At 37.3% G+C, this 16,960-nt stretch overlaps 1 protein-coding gene across 4 annotated transcripts in view; it reads right to left on the bottom strand.

The window, feature by feature from the left end:
• Positions 1–16,960, bottom strand: part of DNM3 (dynamin 3) — a 579,267-nt gene that overhangs the window by 481,151 nt on the left and 81,156 nt on the right. For all 4 annotated transcript variants that reach the window (XM_007165323.2, XM_007165324.2, XM_007165325.2 and 1 more), the window contains exon 2: positions 6,484–6,557. In XM_007165323.2, the coding sequence (XP_007165385.1) occupies positions 6,484–6,557 (74 nt within the window). The remainder of the gene's footprint in view (positions 1–6,483; positions 6,558–16,960) is intronic.

Below are 16,960 nucleotides of genomic sequence, written 5' to 3'. Positions count from 1 at the left end.
AAGAAATCAAAGAGGAAATCAAAAAATACCTAGAAACAAATGAGAATGAAAACACAACAATCCAAAACCTATGGGATGCAGCAAAAGCAGTTCTAAGAGGTAGTTTATAGTAATACAATCCTACCTCAAGAAACAAGAAAAATCTCAAATAAACAACCTAACCTTACACCTAAAGCAATTAGAGAAAGAAGAATAAAAAATACCCAAAAGTTAGCAGAAGGAAAGAAATCATAAAAATCAGATCAGAAATAAATGAAAAAGAAATGAAGGAAACAATGCAAAGATCAATAAAACTAAGGGTTGGTTCTTTGAGAAGATAAACAAAATTGATAAACAATTAGCCAGACTCATCAAGAAAAAAAGGGAGAAGACTCAAATTAACAGACTTAGAAATGAAAAAGAAGTAACAACTGACACTGCAGAAATACAAAGGATCATTAGAGATTACTACAAGCAACTCTATGCCATTAAAATGGACAACCTGGAAGAAATGGACAAATTCTTAGAAAAGCATAACCTTCCAAGACTGAAACACAAAGAAATAGAAAATATAAACAGACCAATCACAAGCACTGAAATTGAAACTGTAATTAAAAATCTTCCAACAAACAAAAGCCCAGGACCAGATGGCTTCAAAGGCGAATTCTATCAAACATTTAGAGAAGAGCTAACACCCATCCTTCTCAAACTCTTCCAAAATATAGCAGAGGGAGGATCACTCCCAAACTCATTCTACGAGGCCACCATCACCCTGATACCAAAACCAGGCAAAGATGTCACAAAAAAAGAAAACTACAGGCCAATATCACTGAGGAACAGAGATGCAAAAATCCTCAACAAAATACTAGCAAACAGAATCCAACATCACATTAAAAGGGTCATACACCATGACCAAGTGGGGTTTATCCCGAGAATGCAAAGATTCTTCAATATACGCAAATCAATCAATGTGATAAACCATATTAACAAACTGAAGGATAAAAACCATATGATCATCTCAATAGATGCAGAAAAAGCTTTCAACAAAATTCAACACCCATTTATGATAAAAATCCTCCAGAAAGTAGGCATAGAGGAAATTTACCTCAACATTATAAAGGCCATATATGACAAACCCACAGCCAACACGGATCTCAATGGTGAAAAACTGAAACCATTTTCACTAAGATCAGGAAGAAGACAAGGTTGCCTACTCTCACCACTATTATTCAACATGGTTTTGGAACTTTTAGCCTCAGCAATCAGAGAAGAAAAAGAAATAAAAGGAATCCTAATCAGAAAGGGAGAAGTAAAACTGTCACTGTTTGCAGATGACATGATACTACACATAGAGGATCCTAAAGATGCTACCAGAAAACTACTAGAGCTAATCAGTGAATTTGGTAAAGTAGCAGGATACAAAATTAATGCACAGAAATCTCTTGCATTCCTATACACTAATGATGAAAAATCTGAAAGAGAAATTAAGGAAACACTCCCATTTACCACTGAAACAAAAAGAATATAATACCTAGGAATAAACCTACTTAAGGAGACAAAAGTCCTGTATGCAGAAAACTATAAGACACTGATGAAAGAAATTAAAGATGATACAAACAGATGGAGAGATATACCACATTCTTGGATTGGAAGAATCAACACTGTGAAAATGACTGTACTACCCAAAGCAATCTACAGATTCAATGCAATCCCTATCAGATTACCAATGGTATTTTTCACAGAACTAGAACAAAAAACTTCACAATTTGTATGGAAACACAAAAGACCCCAAATATCCAAAGCAATCTTGGCTCCCTGACTTCAGACTATACTACAAAGCTACAGTAATCAAGTTAGTATGGTACTGGCACAAAAACAGAAATATATATCAGTGGAACAGGGTAGAAAGCCCAGAGATAAACCCACACACATATGGTCACCTTATGTTTCATAAAGGAGGCAAGAATATACAATGGAGAAAAGACAGCCTCTTCAATAAGTGGTGCTGGGAAAACTGAACAGCTACATGTAAAAGAATGAAATTAGAACACTTTCTAACACCATACACAAAAATAAACTCAAAATGGATTCGAGACATAAATGTAAGACTGGACACTATAAAACTCTTAGAGGAAAACATAGGAAGAACGCTCTTTGACATCAATCACAGCAAGATCTTTTTTGATCCACCTCCTAGAATAATGGAAATAAAAACAAAAATAAGCAAATGGGACCTAATGAAACTTAAAAGCTTTTGCACAGCAAAGGAAACCATAAACAAGACGAAACGACAACCCTCAGAATGGGAGAAAATATTTGCAAATGAAGCAACTGACAAAGGATTAATTTCCAAAATATACAAGCAGCTCATGCAGCTCAATTATCAAAAAATAACAACCTAATCCAAAAATAGGCAGAAAACCTAAATAGACATTTCTCCAAAGAAGATATACAGATTGCCAACAAACACATGAAAGGATGCTCAACATCTCTCATGATTAGAGAAATGCAAATCAAAACTACAATGAGGTATCACCTCACACTGGTCAGAATGACCATCATCAAAAATCTACAAACAATAAATGCTGGAGAGGGTGTGGAGAAAAGGGAATCCTCTTGCACTGTTGGTGGGAATGTAAATTGATACAGCCACTATGGAGAACAGTATGGAGGTTCCTTAAAAAACTAAAAATAGAACTACCATATGACCCAGCAATCCCACTACTGGGCATATACCCTGAGAAAACCATAATTCAAAAAGAGTCATGTACCACAATGTTCATTCCAGCTCTATTTACAATAGCCAGGACATGGAAGCAACCTATATGCCCATCGACAGATGAATGGATAAAGAAGATGTGGCACATATATACAATGGAATATTACTCAGCCATAAAAGGAAACGAAATTGAGTTATTTGTAGTGAGGTGGATGGACCTAGAGTCTGTCATACAGTGTGAAGTAAGTCAGAAAGAGAAAAACAAATACCGTATACTAACACCTATATATGGAATCAAAAAAAAAAAAAGGGGGGGTTCTGAAGAACGTAGGGGCAGGACAGGAATAAAGACACAGATGTAGAGAATGGACTTGAGGACACAGGTAAAGGGAAGGGTAAGCTGCGATGACGTGAGAGAGTGGCATGGACATATACACACTACCAAATTTAAAATAGATAGCTAGTGGGAAGCAGCCGCATAGCACAGGGAGATCACCTCTGTGCCTTGTGACCACCTAAAGTGGTGGGATAGAGCGGGTGGGAGGGAGACGCAAGAGGGAGGAGATATGGGGATATATGTATACATATAGCTGATTCACTTTGTTATACAGCAGAAACTAACTCAACATTGTAAAGCAATTTTACTCCAATAATTATGTTAAAAAAAAAAAGCTCCCAAACTGGGAATGCCTAAAAGGTAGAAGAAGCCTGTATCAGTTTTGGGCAAATAAAATTTTGTTATTCAAACTCTTCAAATTAAAAAAAATAATTAAAATTATAAATAAATAAATAAATCAGTAAATAATGGGGGGAGGACTATAGCCCTGATAGATAGATATTAAAGTAACTTATAAACCTGTTTAAAGTAAAACACTGTAGGGACTTCCCTGGCAGTCCAGTGGTTAAGACTCTGCTTCCACTGCAGGAGGTGCGAGTCAGGGAACTAAGATCCCATATGCCGCACGGCGCAACACTATAGTGTTGGCACATTAAAACAAAAAAGATATTCAGAAATAGATTGCACTAAGAGTGAAATATAAGATAAAGGAGACTGGGGAAAAAATTATTTCTTCATATATGAAAATAAATTTCGGACCTAAACGCTAAAAAATTTTTAAAGTATGGAAAGGAAAAAATTATGCTAAATATTTACTTTTTGTTAAATGTAAATGTATAGACTTTATAACCATAAAGAGTAAACCTTCTATACATTAAAAATGATATAACCAGACTATAAATCACCAGAAGGGCAGAGACTTTGTCCTAGTCACTGCTATATCTCCAGAGCTTCAAATAGTATCTGGTACATTGTAGATTTGTAAGCAATTTACTTTTTCCAAATGACATTATTCAAGTTCATTCCTTTGGATCAAACTTCGATTTTTTTACATTAAGAAATGGTTTAAAATGTCTACAATTTCTACCCAAAAAGTGAGCTGAATTGTGATAAGGATTGCATTGACTCTATCAATCAATTTGGGAAGTATCGCCAACTTACATTAAGTCTTCCAATCAGTGAATATAGGATGTTTTTCAAATTATCTAAATAATAGTTTGTAGTTTTCATAGTATGAGGTTTGCTCTTCTTGTTAAATTTATTCCTAAGTAGTGTATTCTTTATGATGCTATTGTAAATAGAATTGTTTTCTTACTGCAAGTTTTTGATTGCGCATTGCAAGTGTATAAAATTACAATTGATTTTTGTATCTTTATCTGGTATCCTGTAACCTTGTGGAGTTCATTTATTAATTCTAATAGTTGTTTAGTGACTTCCTTAGGAATTTTTATGTACTTGATCATATCATATGCAAATAGAGATAATTTTACTCTATCCTCTCCAATATGGATGTCTTTTATTTTTTTTCTCTTGCCCAACTGCGCTGGCTAGAACCTCTAGTACAACACTGAATAGAAGTGACAACAGTGGACATCCTTGTCTTATTCCCAATATTAGAGGGTAAGCATTCCGTCTTTCACCATTAAGTATGATGTTAGCTGTGAGTTTTTCATACATGTCCTTTATTAAGTTGAGGAAGTGCCCTTCTATTCCTAGTTTGCTGAGTGCTTCATGATGGAGTATGGGATTTTCTTAAATGTTCATTCTAAGTCTATTGAGACAATCCTGTGATTTTTGTTTTCATTCTGTTGATATGATACGTTACTTGATTTTCAGATATTAAATCAATCTTGCATTCCTGGGATAAAACAAACTGATTCTCAAATTCACATAGAATTTTAAAGGACTCAGGATAGCCAAAACAACCTTGAAAAGGAAGAACAAAGTAGAAAAACTCATACTTCTGAATTTCAAAACTAAGTACAAAGCAAGGGTAATTAAGAGAGTATGGTACAGGCACAAATACAGAGATATAGAACAACTGAATAGACTTGGGAGTCCAGAAATAAACCCATGTATCTATGGCCAATTGATTTTCAATGAAGGTGCCAAAAAACATACAGTGGAGAAAGAATAGTCTTTTCTAAAAATGGTGCTGGGACAATTGGATATACACATGCAAAAAATGAAGTTGAACTCTTACTTTGTACCACTTATAAAGATTAACTCAAAATGGATCAAAGGTCTAAATGTAAAATCAAAACTGTAAAATTATTAGAAGAAAACATAAGGGTAAACCTCCATGACATTGTTTTTGCAAATTATGAAGCATGAACTTTACAAGTGTTTCAGTCTTAAGCATTCAAAGAAATTGTTAGGAAAAGTAGTAAAATCCTCAAAAAGCAATGGGCAAAGATAAAAAAAAAAAACAGCCAATTCACAAAAGAAGAAATACAAATACCAAATAAACGCACACAAAAAATTCCACATCACCAGTTACTGAGAAACAAAAATGAAAATAAAGCTCATTTGCCTAAAAAATTACCATGGTGTTAAGGAGAGGGCCAAAAACAGCACATTAGATATAGATCCAGATATGGATATAAACATAGATATAGATACACATACACTATACATATTGATAAATGGAATATTGCCTGCCATATCAGTAAACAAAGGATGTCACAGTTATCAGTGATTGCAGCCACCACGGGAGGGTGAGCTGGTGAACCCAGATGGAAACTCAGGATGTGAAAATACAAGATACTGACCCCAGATAGCCGAGGTGCATATCAAAGAAATGATTTCATTGAGCCCAGACTCTTGCATCTTCCCAGTCTCAGAAAAGTGATAAATTCCTTGAGATATCTAGTTTTCTTTTATTAACAGTAATCTTTTGTTCCTACTACCTGCCCTTTGTTGCAAAACTCCTATATATCCTAGCTCCCCCGTTGCCTCCTCGGAGCAGGTCTCTCAGGGTTACTTGAGATGCTGCCTCCCGGGCTTTAAATCCTAAAACGAATAAAACACAACTTTCAACTTTTAGGTTGCGTGGGTTTTTTTTTTTCAGTCGACAATATGCATACAGGTATTAGATGGATGTTAAATTACTTTTTAAAAATTCCCAGACACACACACACACACACACACACACACACACACACACACACACGCAGGAAGGAAGGACGTATACCAGGGGTATTAGTGGTTATGCCACACTGTAAAATTATAAATATATTACAATGAGAAATGAGACTTTCCATTTAATGTAATAAAGGGAATTTAAAAAGCAATGAAGAAGAGGGCATTTTGGAGAGAAATATAGGCAGCTACCCATAGCAGAGTGATCATGAAAACGTTTCTGTTGCTACAACCCAACAGCCAGGAGTGGAGACAACAGGTACCATGGGATACACTCATCCATGTGGCAAACATCCTCATTCATTACCTGCTTTGGAAGTAACAAGCTGCAGCACAAGAGGCCTTCTCGTTACAATGCCGGACCCTCGAGGGAGAAAGTCCCTAAAAAAAAAAGAAGGAATAGATTAAGGCATATTAAGGAATTCTGATCACCTATAAATTTACAAATGAAGTTCCACAGAAATTCTAATTCTCAACCTTTCAATGCATCACATATCTAAAGAAGGCTAGACCCATCTTATAAAAGAGACATTTGCAAAATAAAAAAGGGGGGGTGGGGAAGGGTCCTTATACTGAATACTAACCCACGTGCATTATCATAATGACCTCACTGGAATATGTAATTCATTCATTTAGCTGGAATTAATAAAAGTTTGCATTAAACTACTGTGTATTGTCAATTCATTTTTATTTTCAGAGAACAAGGATTTACAAAAATATTTGCTGTGGAAGTTAATCCTTAAAATCTTTGGTAATTAAAAAATTCATCACTCCATCCAGCTTCAAGATCAATATTAACACCATTAAATACTGACCATTATAAGAGGTAATAAAGGCACATTAGATTGTATCTTCTAAATACCTAATTTTTTTCTCCAATAAAAGGTCACACACAAAATGTGGGATTAAGCGGAGATAAATATTGCATATGTAGAAATTAACAGCAGAAAAAATACTGCAATTTGATTTTTGTTTTTTCTCATTCCCGATAGATAGGAGCTTATAAAAAAGGAGATTTTTCAAATAAATATTGTGTTTAAAATGGCATGTTAATATACACTAAACCAATAAAACTGCAAAGAAAGTATTTTATAATTATATCTATAATGCCACATAAATCAGTACTGATTCTGCAATGTCAAAGAGAATTCATAAACATACCTATAACACTGTTTTTAAAGAATTTAGAATGACTCACAACTTTTAGAAGCATCATCATTTTAAAAATCACAGAATTCCATTCAAAATAAATTTCTGACTCAATGGCAATGTTTCCCAAAAAGTGTTTCCAGGACCACCAGAAAGTGTTATAACCACAGACACCCAGGATCCATTCTGAACCTACAGATTCGAAATGTTCAGGGACAGATGTGGCATCTATACTCTTAACAAACTCCAGGGGATTCTGATGTTCACCATGGTTTTTTTTATTGAGTCCAAGCTCGCTCTGCATGCCGCACAACAGGCTAGTGAATAGGAGATGAGGTGTTGAGGCAAGGAATAGCAACTTTATTCAGAAATCCTGCAGACAAAGAAGATGGTGGACTAGTGTCTCTGAAAAACTATCTTATCTGGGTCTGGATGCCAGTTTCTTTTATAGAATCAGAGAGGGGGAGGTGATGAGGAAGTAAAGTAAAATGGCCATAAATTTTGCAAATATCACCTGGAATGGCCAGCCTCCCAGAGGGGATGTGTTAATTTCTTCTTTCTTGCAGCCATCCACAGGTGGACAGGGTCAGGATGTACAAAGGCACTTTGGTTTAACATTCAGGCAGAGGGGCAAGGTTACCTGAGGGAGGCCATTATGTATGATAATAATAACAAAAACAACGAAAAGCAAAGGTTAAAGTCAAAGAAACAGATCAAACATGGAGTCCAATTTAGCTCTTCCCTGTTACAGTTTGAGAACGACTGGCCTCAAGTTAGGAAATGTTACTTAACGATTTAGTGGATAATAATGGCATGGGATATACTATGAGTTTTGTAGGAAAATTGACAGAACACAGCTTCAACACAGATGGGATTTCAGTAAACAACAGCTTATACAATTGGTAATGGTCAGTGAGAATGCTGCAAAATCCAAGGCTTTAGCTCCACTAATACTTTGAAATAGAGAGTTACAGAGATAAAATTAAGCAAAATTTCCCTACTTACAACTAATTTATTTTGCAAGTGCTAGTGTAAATTCTGACAGCCTCTTAGCTAAGTTAATGATTTTACTCCTTGACTCCAAGGACTAAGTTTCATTTGGAATGTCACTATATGTAACTAAAATAGAGAATAGTGAAATTACAGACTTGTTTTTGCTCTTAAAAAATGCCACCTGAATAAATAATATTATTTACTTATCAAAAAAATTCACTGAAAAACTAAGAAGTGCTAGGAAGATGCTGTGGGCATGGGCCTGCACTAGTTAGACACCAGGAGTACAAAATCTAATGGGAAGATAAAGACATACATGCACAAAGAAAACCATTAAGAAGGGAGCAGGTAAATTACACTAGAGTTCAGAAATGAGAGAGACAAACACTCTCTTTTTAAAAACATCCAAATACATGCAATCAGATACTCTTAATATTCTTCAGGAACTGTATTAGAATATTTGTTAGTTTGGATGTTTTCAGTAATCACTTTAAAAAAAACAAGGAGAGCATCTACTCTGTGCCTAGACCTAAAAAGGAAAAGTTAATTTGAGAATCAAAATTGGTAAAGGGAAAATGAAACAAAACTCCAGAGCAAAGAGCTGGAGGCCATCTGTTTGAGTTATTAGGGCCATGAATGAGGTTTTAGGATGTATAGATGCCAAAGATAAATATACATGTCTTAAATGTCTAAATAATGGCATTTAACAAATCAATAAAATATCTTCTTTAAGAAAAAGATGTAGAAAATAAAGAAGGAGAGAAGGAAGAAGGAAGAAAGGAGGTTTAGTTACTTAATACCTTCATGCTGGGATCTGCTTCAACTCATGCTTGTGACCATATATTTATAATGTAGATTTAGTAACAATCATTTGAACATTATCAAAGCAAAACAGAAGGTATCAAACATCTTAAATAACAAATAATTATCATGTGTTTGGCTAAAATGTAAGCCGACAGATATAGCTAACACTTTTCTCTACATTTTTATTAAGCAAACAGAACTTTGCTTTAAGAGTAATAAACGTATTCAAGTATCCCCTTCATGGCTCTCCCCAGTCCTACCTCCAACACATACATTTTCACCAAAAGTCAAAAGATTTGGTAACCAAATCCTGCTATTTTGAAGTCTCTTCTGACTTCACAGGAGTATCTGAATGCCACAAAGCACAAGAGAGAAATTTCTCTCTTCTGAAGACTGAGTGACTAATCTGGCACCCTGAAGATTCATGTCATTCTGATGACCCAGCAGCATGAAAACCATATGCTCAGCACACCCCTGCTGTGAGAGCTAAGGGGGTGAGCCCTCAAAGGAAACACAGAGAACCTCTCATTGAACCCCAGTTCTGCCACTGAATGGGCAAAATTCTCTAAACCTCAGTTTCTTTTTCTGCTAAATTGAGAAAATCCTATGAATTAAAGGAAATGCAACATGTGGGAAATTTTTAAAAACCAAAGCACCACAGAAAAAAAGTAGTACTATTATTATTGCTACAATACAACCACAGGGTGTTTTCCCTGATATTTTAGCATCCTCTCGTGTTAAAAAAAAAAAAGCCTTGACAATTTTGAACATTTCATGAATGAAATTTGGAGGTGAGGAGGCTCAGATCACACCTGAACTGTCCCCTTGATATTGACCAGCTGCACTGGTTTGGAAAGCTCAGTTCCTTTTTCCTGCCTCCATCAACAGGGAGCCAAGGCACTGATACAAACAATCATGAATAATTCATTAGCCATTAAGTACAACCATCCATTTGAATTTTATTATTTTCTGTGCAATAGCTGGTTGGTTCTCCTGTAGGTACATCTTACAGAAAAATTACTTTGCTAAATTAATGCAGAAAAGAAGACTGTGCCTTTAGTATTACTGTGGATTTAAATTTGTGTGCCATTTTCCTGAAAAATGGACCTTCAAGGTAGAGCGAGAAGAGTAATCTGGAGACTAAGCAGTATTAAATTTACTCCCTTCTTTAGCCTGAATGCCTCATCTATGATTGGACTGTACAGATTTTAAGGCAGGAGTAGTGCTTCCCTCTCTATGCCACATAGCAGCTACGATTCAAATGTCTTTCTTCTCTCTCAACCCACCTCAATAAAGCATTAATCTACACAGTCTTAACAGCTAGTCTTCAGACAAAAAGTCAATGCTCTTTCATGGTTTCCTGATTCCTGAACAAAAAGGAGAGAACAGTTCCCATGCTATGGTCTAAGAACCACCTTGATAACATTTCTTATTGGCTCTTCCAGAAACTTAGTTATCAAGAAATATTATCATTGCTCAATTAGGAAATGGTTGATCTTTGGAAGCCTAAAAAGAGAGCAATGGCTGTATCAACAAAGCTAAAAGGAATTTTCCCCCTTAGCAGCAAATAAACTATGGACATGCTTTTGTTCAATATAGATGTAATGATGAATAACCAGGTGATCTGTTCAGTAAATAAATGTCTAACATCTGCCCTTGACTGAAGCCAAGAGGTATAACTCATACCCTCCAATAAGTTAATTCATGTAGCTGATCCATTCAAAGCCAAATCATCTTAGTCTTGGGGAGGGGAGTGAGAAACGAAATGCAAATGACTACAGTAAGCATGACAGACTCTATGGTTAAGCTCCACACAAGTTGAAGTATAGATGCAAAGCAGGGAATAATCTATTCTGCTTGGGGGACCAGCCAGAAACAATTTCAGAGAGACATGGGATAAGGAGGCATTCCACAGGGGATCCACAGGGAATGTGTAAAGACATGGAAGATCTACGTAACACAGAACATTATGGAACTGTAAATATTAAAGAAAGGTCAGAATGAGGTGGAGAAGTCTCTGGAGAAGGAGGCAGGAGGAGACCTTAGAAGGCTTCACTTGTATTTTTTTCTTCCTATGAAAACAGGAGAGCACTGAAGAGTTTTCAGTGATCGGATTTACAGTTCACTGGGGGACTCTACAGAGAATGTTGAAAAGGGAAAACAAAAGACAGGGAGACTAGTCACTAACCTGTCTAGGTCACTGAGGAAGAAGATGATAAAGGTTATTCAAGGCAGTGATAGTGAAGATGGAGAGAAGACAACAGAGAGAATGGACAACTGACAGGACTTAATGATCACTTTGATGTGGAATGAAATGATATGAAGGAGTTAATAGCCACCAGGATATTTCTGGTTTGGGAAGCTGATTGAATAGTGGTGCCATTGACCAGAATAGGAAATACAGAAAGATCTGGTTATAGCTGATATATATATAGTATCTACCATGTGCCAGGCATCATTTTCACTTGATCTTCATAACAACCCTATGAGGTAGATACTATTGTTATTCTCACTTCACCAATGGGGACACTGAGGCACAGAAAGGCTACATAATTTTCTCAGAGTCACAAAGCTAGTGACAGATCTAGGACTCAAACCTAGAAAGTGTGACTCTAGCATCTGTGCTCCTGAGCATTAGACTATGCTACACTGTAAAAGAAAATGGGAGAAGATGAGGATATGTTGACCTTTAGATACCTAGATAATATCTAGATTAAGACAAGTACATAGTAAGACTGAGCAACTGGAACTTAGGATAAAGGTCCTGTGTAGAGATAATAATTTGTGAGTCTTCATTGGAGCAGGTTGTTGAAGCCAAGAGAACAGATGAGTAGGAACAGAGTGGAGAAGAGTGATGAATATGGAGTCTGGAAAATACCAATACTTAATGAGCACCTGAAAGAAGTAGAACTAACGAAGAGATTGAGAAGGAGTCCCCAGAGCAATAAGTTAAATACCAGAAGTCAGAGGTATCCCAAAGTCACACTAGCCTCTTAGACATCTCCACTTAGATGTCTCAAAACCAGTCTCTAGGGCTTCCCTGGTGGCGCAGTGGTTGAGAATCTGCCTGCCAATGCAGGGGACACGGGTTCGAGCCCTGGTCTGGGAAGATCCCACATGCCGCGAAGCGACTGGGCCCGTGAGCCACAATTACTGAGCCTGCGCGTCTGGAGCCTGTGCTCCGCAACGGGAGAGGCCGCGATAGTGAGAGGTCTGCACACCGCGATGAAGAGTGGCCCCCACTTGCCGCAACTGGAGAAAGCCCTCACACAGAAACGAAGGCCCAACACAGCCATAAATAAATTAATAAATAAAATTTTAAAAAAACAAAAAAACCAAAAAAAACCCAGTCTCTACAATTCAACTCATTATCATCTATCCAACATGTTTCTCCTCCCTTATTCTCAATCACAATCCACATCATCAGCATCCATACATGTCAGCCAAACCAACTACATGGAAATCATCCATCCACCATCTTCCTCTGTCTTCACGCTCCAAAATGGCCACCAAGTCCTGCTGATTCTACCTTAATATTGCTTAAATGCATCCTCTCTTCTCTATTTCAATCCCCATTCCAGGTGCCTCCAACTCTCATACAGACTACCACAATAATCTCCCAATTAATTTCCCGGCATCCAATTTGAGCACCCTCCAATCCAACCTCAAGAGGAACATAAGTCCCATCACATCATTCCCAGACTCTAAATCATTAAATGACTCCCCACTGTCTTTAGCATGAAATCCAAACTGTAAACAACAACAAAAAACGTGTGCCTCCTAGTGGAAGTTTCAGTGTTCACCTGTGCTCTCAGGCACGTTCCTTGGCATATTCCATGCTTCCCTCATGGGATGCTCTCCCCCCACTTCTCCATCTAGTCAACTCCTACTTAATCTTCAATACTCAGCTCCATATCACCTTCTCTGAGAATATCCCCCTGTACACCTTCTTTGAAATGCCCCTGTACATGCCTCTACCTAAACTCTCAACACACACTTGTCATACTGGTCTATTTACACATCTGCTCCCTCATCCCCGTGTTCCTCCCAGTGCCTCCTTCAGTGCCCAGGTATTATTTTTAACACTTGCCACCTACTCTTTCAGGATGTTTTCTCATTGCCCCATATATTCAAAACATGGAAGGAAAACATTCCCATATCTGATTCTCAACAGGCAGACAGCTAAGTGGCATTTTACATGGACAGAAAGAACAGGCAAGATAACTTTTGATTTACCAGTAATTTGCTGAGGTCATTGAAATTAATTTTTTTTTAATTTTATTTATTTATTTATTTATTTATTATTTATGGCTGTGTTGGGTCTTCGTTTCTGTGCGAGGGCTTTCTCCAGTTGCGGCAAGTGGGGGCCACTCTTCATCGCGGTGCGCGGGCCTCTTATTATCGCGGCCTCTCCTGTTGCGGAGCACAGGCTCCAGACGCGCAGGCTCAGTAATTGTGGCTCACGGGCCTAGTTGCTCCGCAGCATATGGGATCTTCCCAGACCAGGGCTCGAACCCGTGTCTCCTGCATTGGCAGGCAGATTCTCAACCACTGCGCCACGAGGGAAGCTCTGAAATTAATATTTTTATTATGAATGTTTAAGATCTAACAGTATTCACCAAAGTACACAACACAGAACATCAGGGAGGCAAATATTACTGAATGTCTGAAGACAAAGAATAGAATTTGAAGGAAACAATATTTTTTAAAATCCAAGAGCCAATATACTTTTAAAAATCATTCCTTAAAAACAGAGAAGTCTCTTCTAAAAATTATCCTCAAAATGTAATTTTATGTGTTCCAAAACAGTCCGTGTAGGATTATTATCTCACAGTCCTTCCAAATGATAACTCAATTTTAAAGAGAGAAAGGAAAAGAGGAAAAAGAGGGAGAGAAACAGGAGAGAGAAACAGAGATAGACAGGTCACTGCCAAATACTGTTTACTCCCTGCCCCAAGAAGGACTGAGGTCATGTATTCCACACACTGAACACAATGGCGCTGTTACAATGGTTTTGTGTTTGCGTGCCCTAATCTCCAGCTTTGCCAGCCATTACAATGCCACTTTAATTGCTGAAGGAAGTAATTATGCCCAAATCCACACATTTAATTGGAAATTTTCCACCAGAGTTTCCTTTTTCCCCTAAATTCTTGGCACACAGTAAGAATATTAGCATTTACTGATTTGTAAAAGATCACATTTTGGGGCTATCATTTACTCTATAATTTGTGGTATTCAATAAATACCACCATCATTTTGTTTGAAAAACGTAGTTGCAAATCCAAATGCAAGAAACACAGTGCTTTTATTTATTTTTTTACTAACATCTAAGAAATTTCAATATTTACCTTTCATTCACAAAACTCAGAATTTCTAAGCAATATGTTTTCATTAAATATAATTAACCAGTAATTAATGGTTCCCATTGCAATATTCAAAATGCAAAAGTTTCTGAGTCAGAGATCTGTAAACTGAAGGAAGAAGCCAGTTCTCAGTTTACAAATACCATGTGTTCTCCCCACTAGGAAATACTCTCAAAAATTGAATGCCTTCATATGTAATCCATTTTATTTACTTATTCACAAAGTCAGTTCAAGAATTTAAAGCACCAGATTAATAAGTCCCAGCATCAAGTAGAGGCACTTAGCTGTCATTCTACTTCAAATCACAGATTATACCTTACCCTGGGTAGCTGCCGTGCAAATGAATGACAAAGGGACAACTAAAGAGACTGTTAGTTGCCTACCCAATATCCATTTGCCCATTATTTCTCATTAACAGAATCCCAATTTTGTTGAGAATGGCAATGTGCCCAACTTAAATAGGTAAATAAATAAATAAACCTACACTTCACAGCCTCCCTTACAAATGGGGTGTCCACACAATTATATTTTAGTCAGTAAGATATAATTAGAGGTTGCTGAGTGACATCACAGATAGTTCCTTTGAAAGGATCTAATTTAGCTGATGTGTACCTTTGGCCCTACCCTCCTCTTTCTTCTCCCTCTCAGTTATACATGATAGCAGAGCTGCAGCAACCATCTTACATCACAAGGCAACCTTGAAGAAGAAAGCTATGCACTAAGAATGGCAGAGCAAAAAAAGACAGAGTCCAGAATAGTGATGGCATTATGAGTCACTGAACCAGCCTTGTACTGCCTAACAAAGAGAATGAGAAAGAAAAAGAGAGACAGCATGGTTTAGACATGTTTCTCAACTTTCTTATTTACTACTGTGCACACAAGAAGCCTTATTAGACATTTTCCGCATTAATTTCCTCCCATTAAATTTAATACCACAGCTGTACTATAGTATATGTACTGCATGTACATTTATGCTTTATACATAAAAAGAGTAAGATTTTTTTTGACCCCCAAGAATCAATTTTTGCCCCCTCAGGGGCAATCTCACCCCCATTGAAAATATGTACTACAGATCAAAGAAAAATAAGAGAACCCAGGGTGCTAAACGTTCAGTTCTGTTGGTCACCCCTTCCTGCTGGGTTTTTAAGAGAGATGTGTGGAAAGGACAAGGTCAGACAGCCTTTGCCTCAAACCCCAATACATTCCCTTCACAACCCTGAAAACATGGGCTGGATCATATGTAACCTTCATTTGGCCAAGTTAAGAGGCAGGCCTAAAGCCTGGCTATCAAAGAAACTGAAAGGCGTCCCGTGCCCCTTTTTCCATGAAGCCCATTCATGAGCCTCAGACCTTTGTACTTTGACACCACAATGGCTAGGAAAGGCCCATGTGTGGAAGAGCACACTCAGTGAGAAACAAGGGCGAGAGAACACTTATCCAATGACTAGGGCAAGGCTGGTCTAGGCAGCCCACTACAACCCCTCCCCTACTAAGGCATAACTTGGAGAAATGTGGCCCAATTACTGTCCTTGGTCCTGAATGTGTATTACAGGTTCCTTGGCAGGGGGATGGAAGGAAAGTATGAATAAGGGTAGAAACTTCCCTAGCCAATACTGTACTCTCTGTTTTCACTTTTTCTGAGACACTGGAAGAAAAAATTAGCCCAAAAGTATAGGTCATTTTCTCCACTAAAACAAAACAGAGAGCCACAGCCACACCATATAGTGTTTTTGTCAATGGGAACAAGATTTCCAATTGTCAAGGACAGCTTTAAGTGGATCCTTGAATCCAGTTCCTCCCTAACACTCTAGAAGCTTCATCCATTATTCTCCCTCACAAATCTTTTATTACCAGAACATCTGGTTCTCAAGTGACTTCACACTGATTTCAGACCCCTGTGTTGACTCCTCTACCACAGAAGCCCTTACCCAATGCACCTTTCTTTACCCATCTCACCCTTAAAGATAGAATGTTGGCAGAGCTTCCTATGCATGGCAAGTATTTCCTGATATGACAGTATATTTAGATGCCCCTCCTCTTTATTGCAAAGTACCACGAACCCCAGTCACATCCCCTCTCCTAGACAAGCTCCCTACGACAGGAACCTCATTTCTATAACGCCAGTGTTTGGCATAGCACCTGGCACAAAGAACGTGCTCAGTGGTGACTTGGTAAACACATAAAGTCAGCATTCTAGGAATGAAATTGAATTTATTGGGAAGATAAATTTTAAGGGGTGACTTTTAAAAAATAAATACACATTCATAATTAAAGATACAGGTATCATGTATGTGTTCTATTGTTTTATTTTCTTACCTGAAATGTGTTTTTTCTTGTCTGTTTAATTGACTTTTTCCTGTGATCCTATATCATTGATTAGGAAAATTTTAAAGATCAAAGAACTAAGGAAAAAGAAAAGTACTCAATATCTAATAGATGATTATATATATATAAACATGAATATATATATTTAAA

Source organism: Balaenoptera acutorostrata, chromosome 1, assembly GCF_949987535.1.
Source record: "Balaenoptera acutorostrata chromosome 1, mBalAcu1.1, whole genome shotgun sequence".
Classification (NCBI taxonomy): Eukaryota; Metazoa; Chordata; class Mammalia; order Artiodactyla; family Balaenopteridae; genus Balaenoptera; species Balaenoptera acutorostrata.
This window is presented reverse-complemented; position numbering and strand designations above follow the sequence as displayed.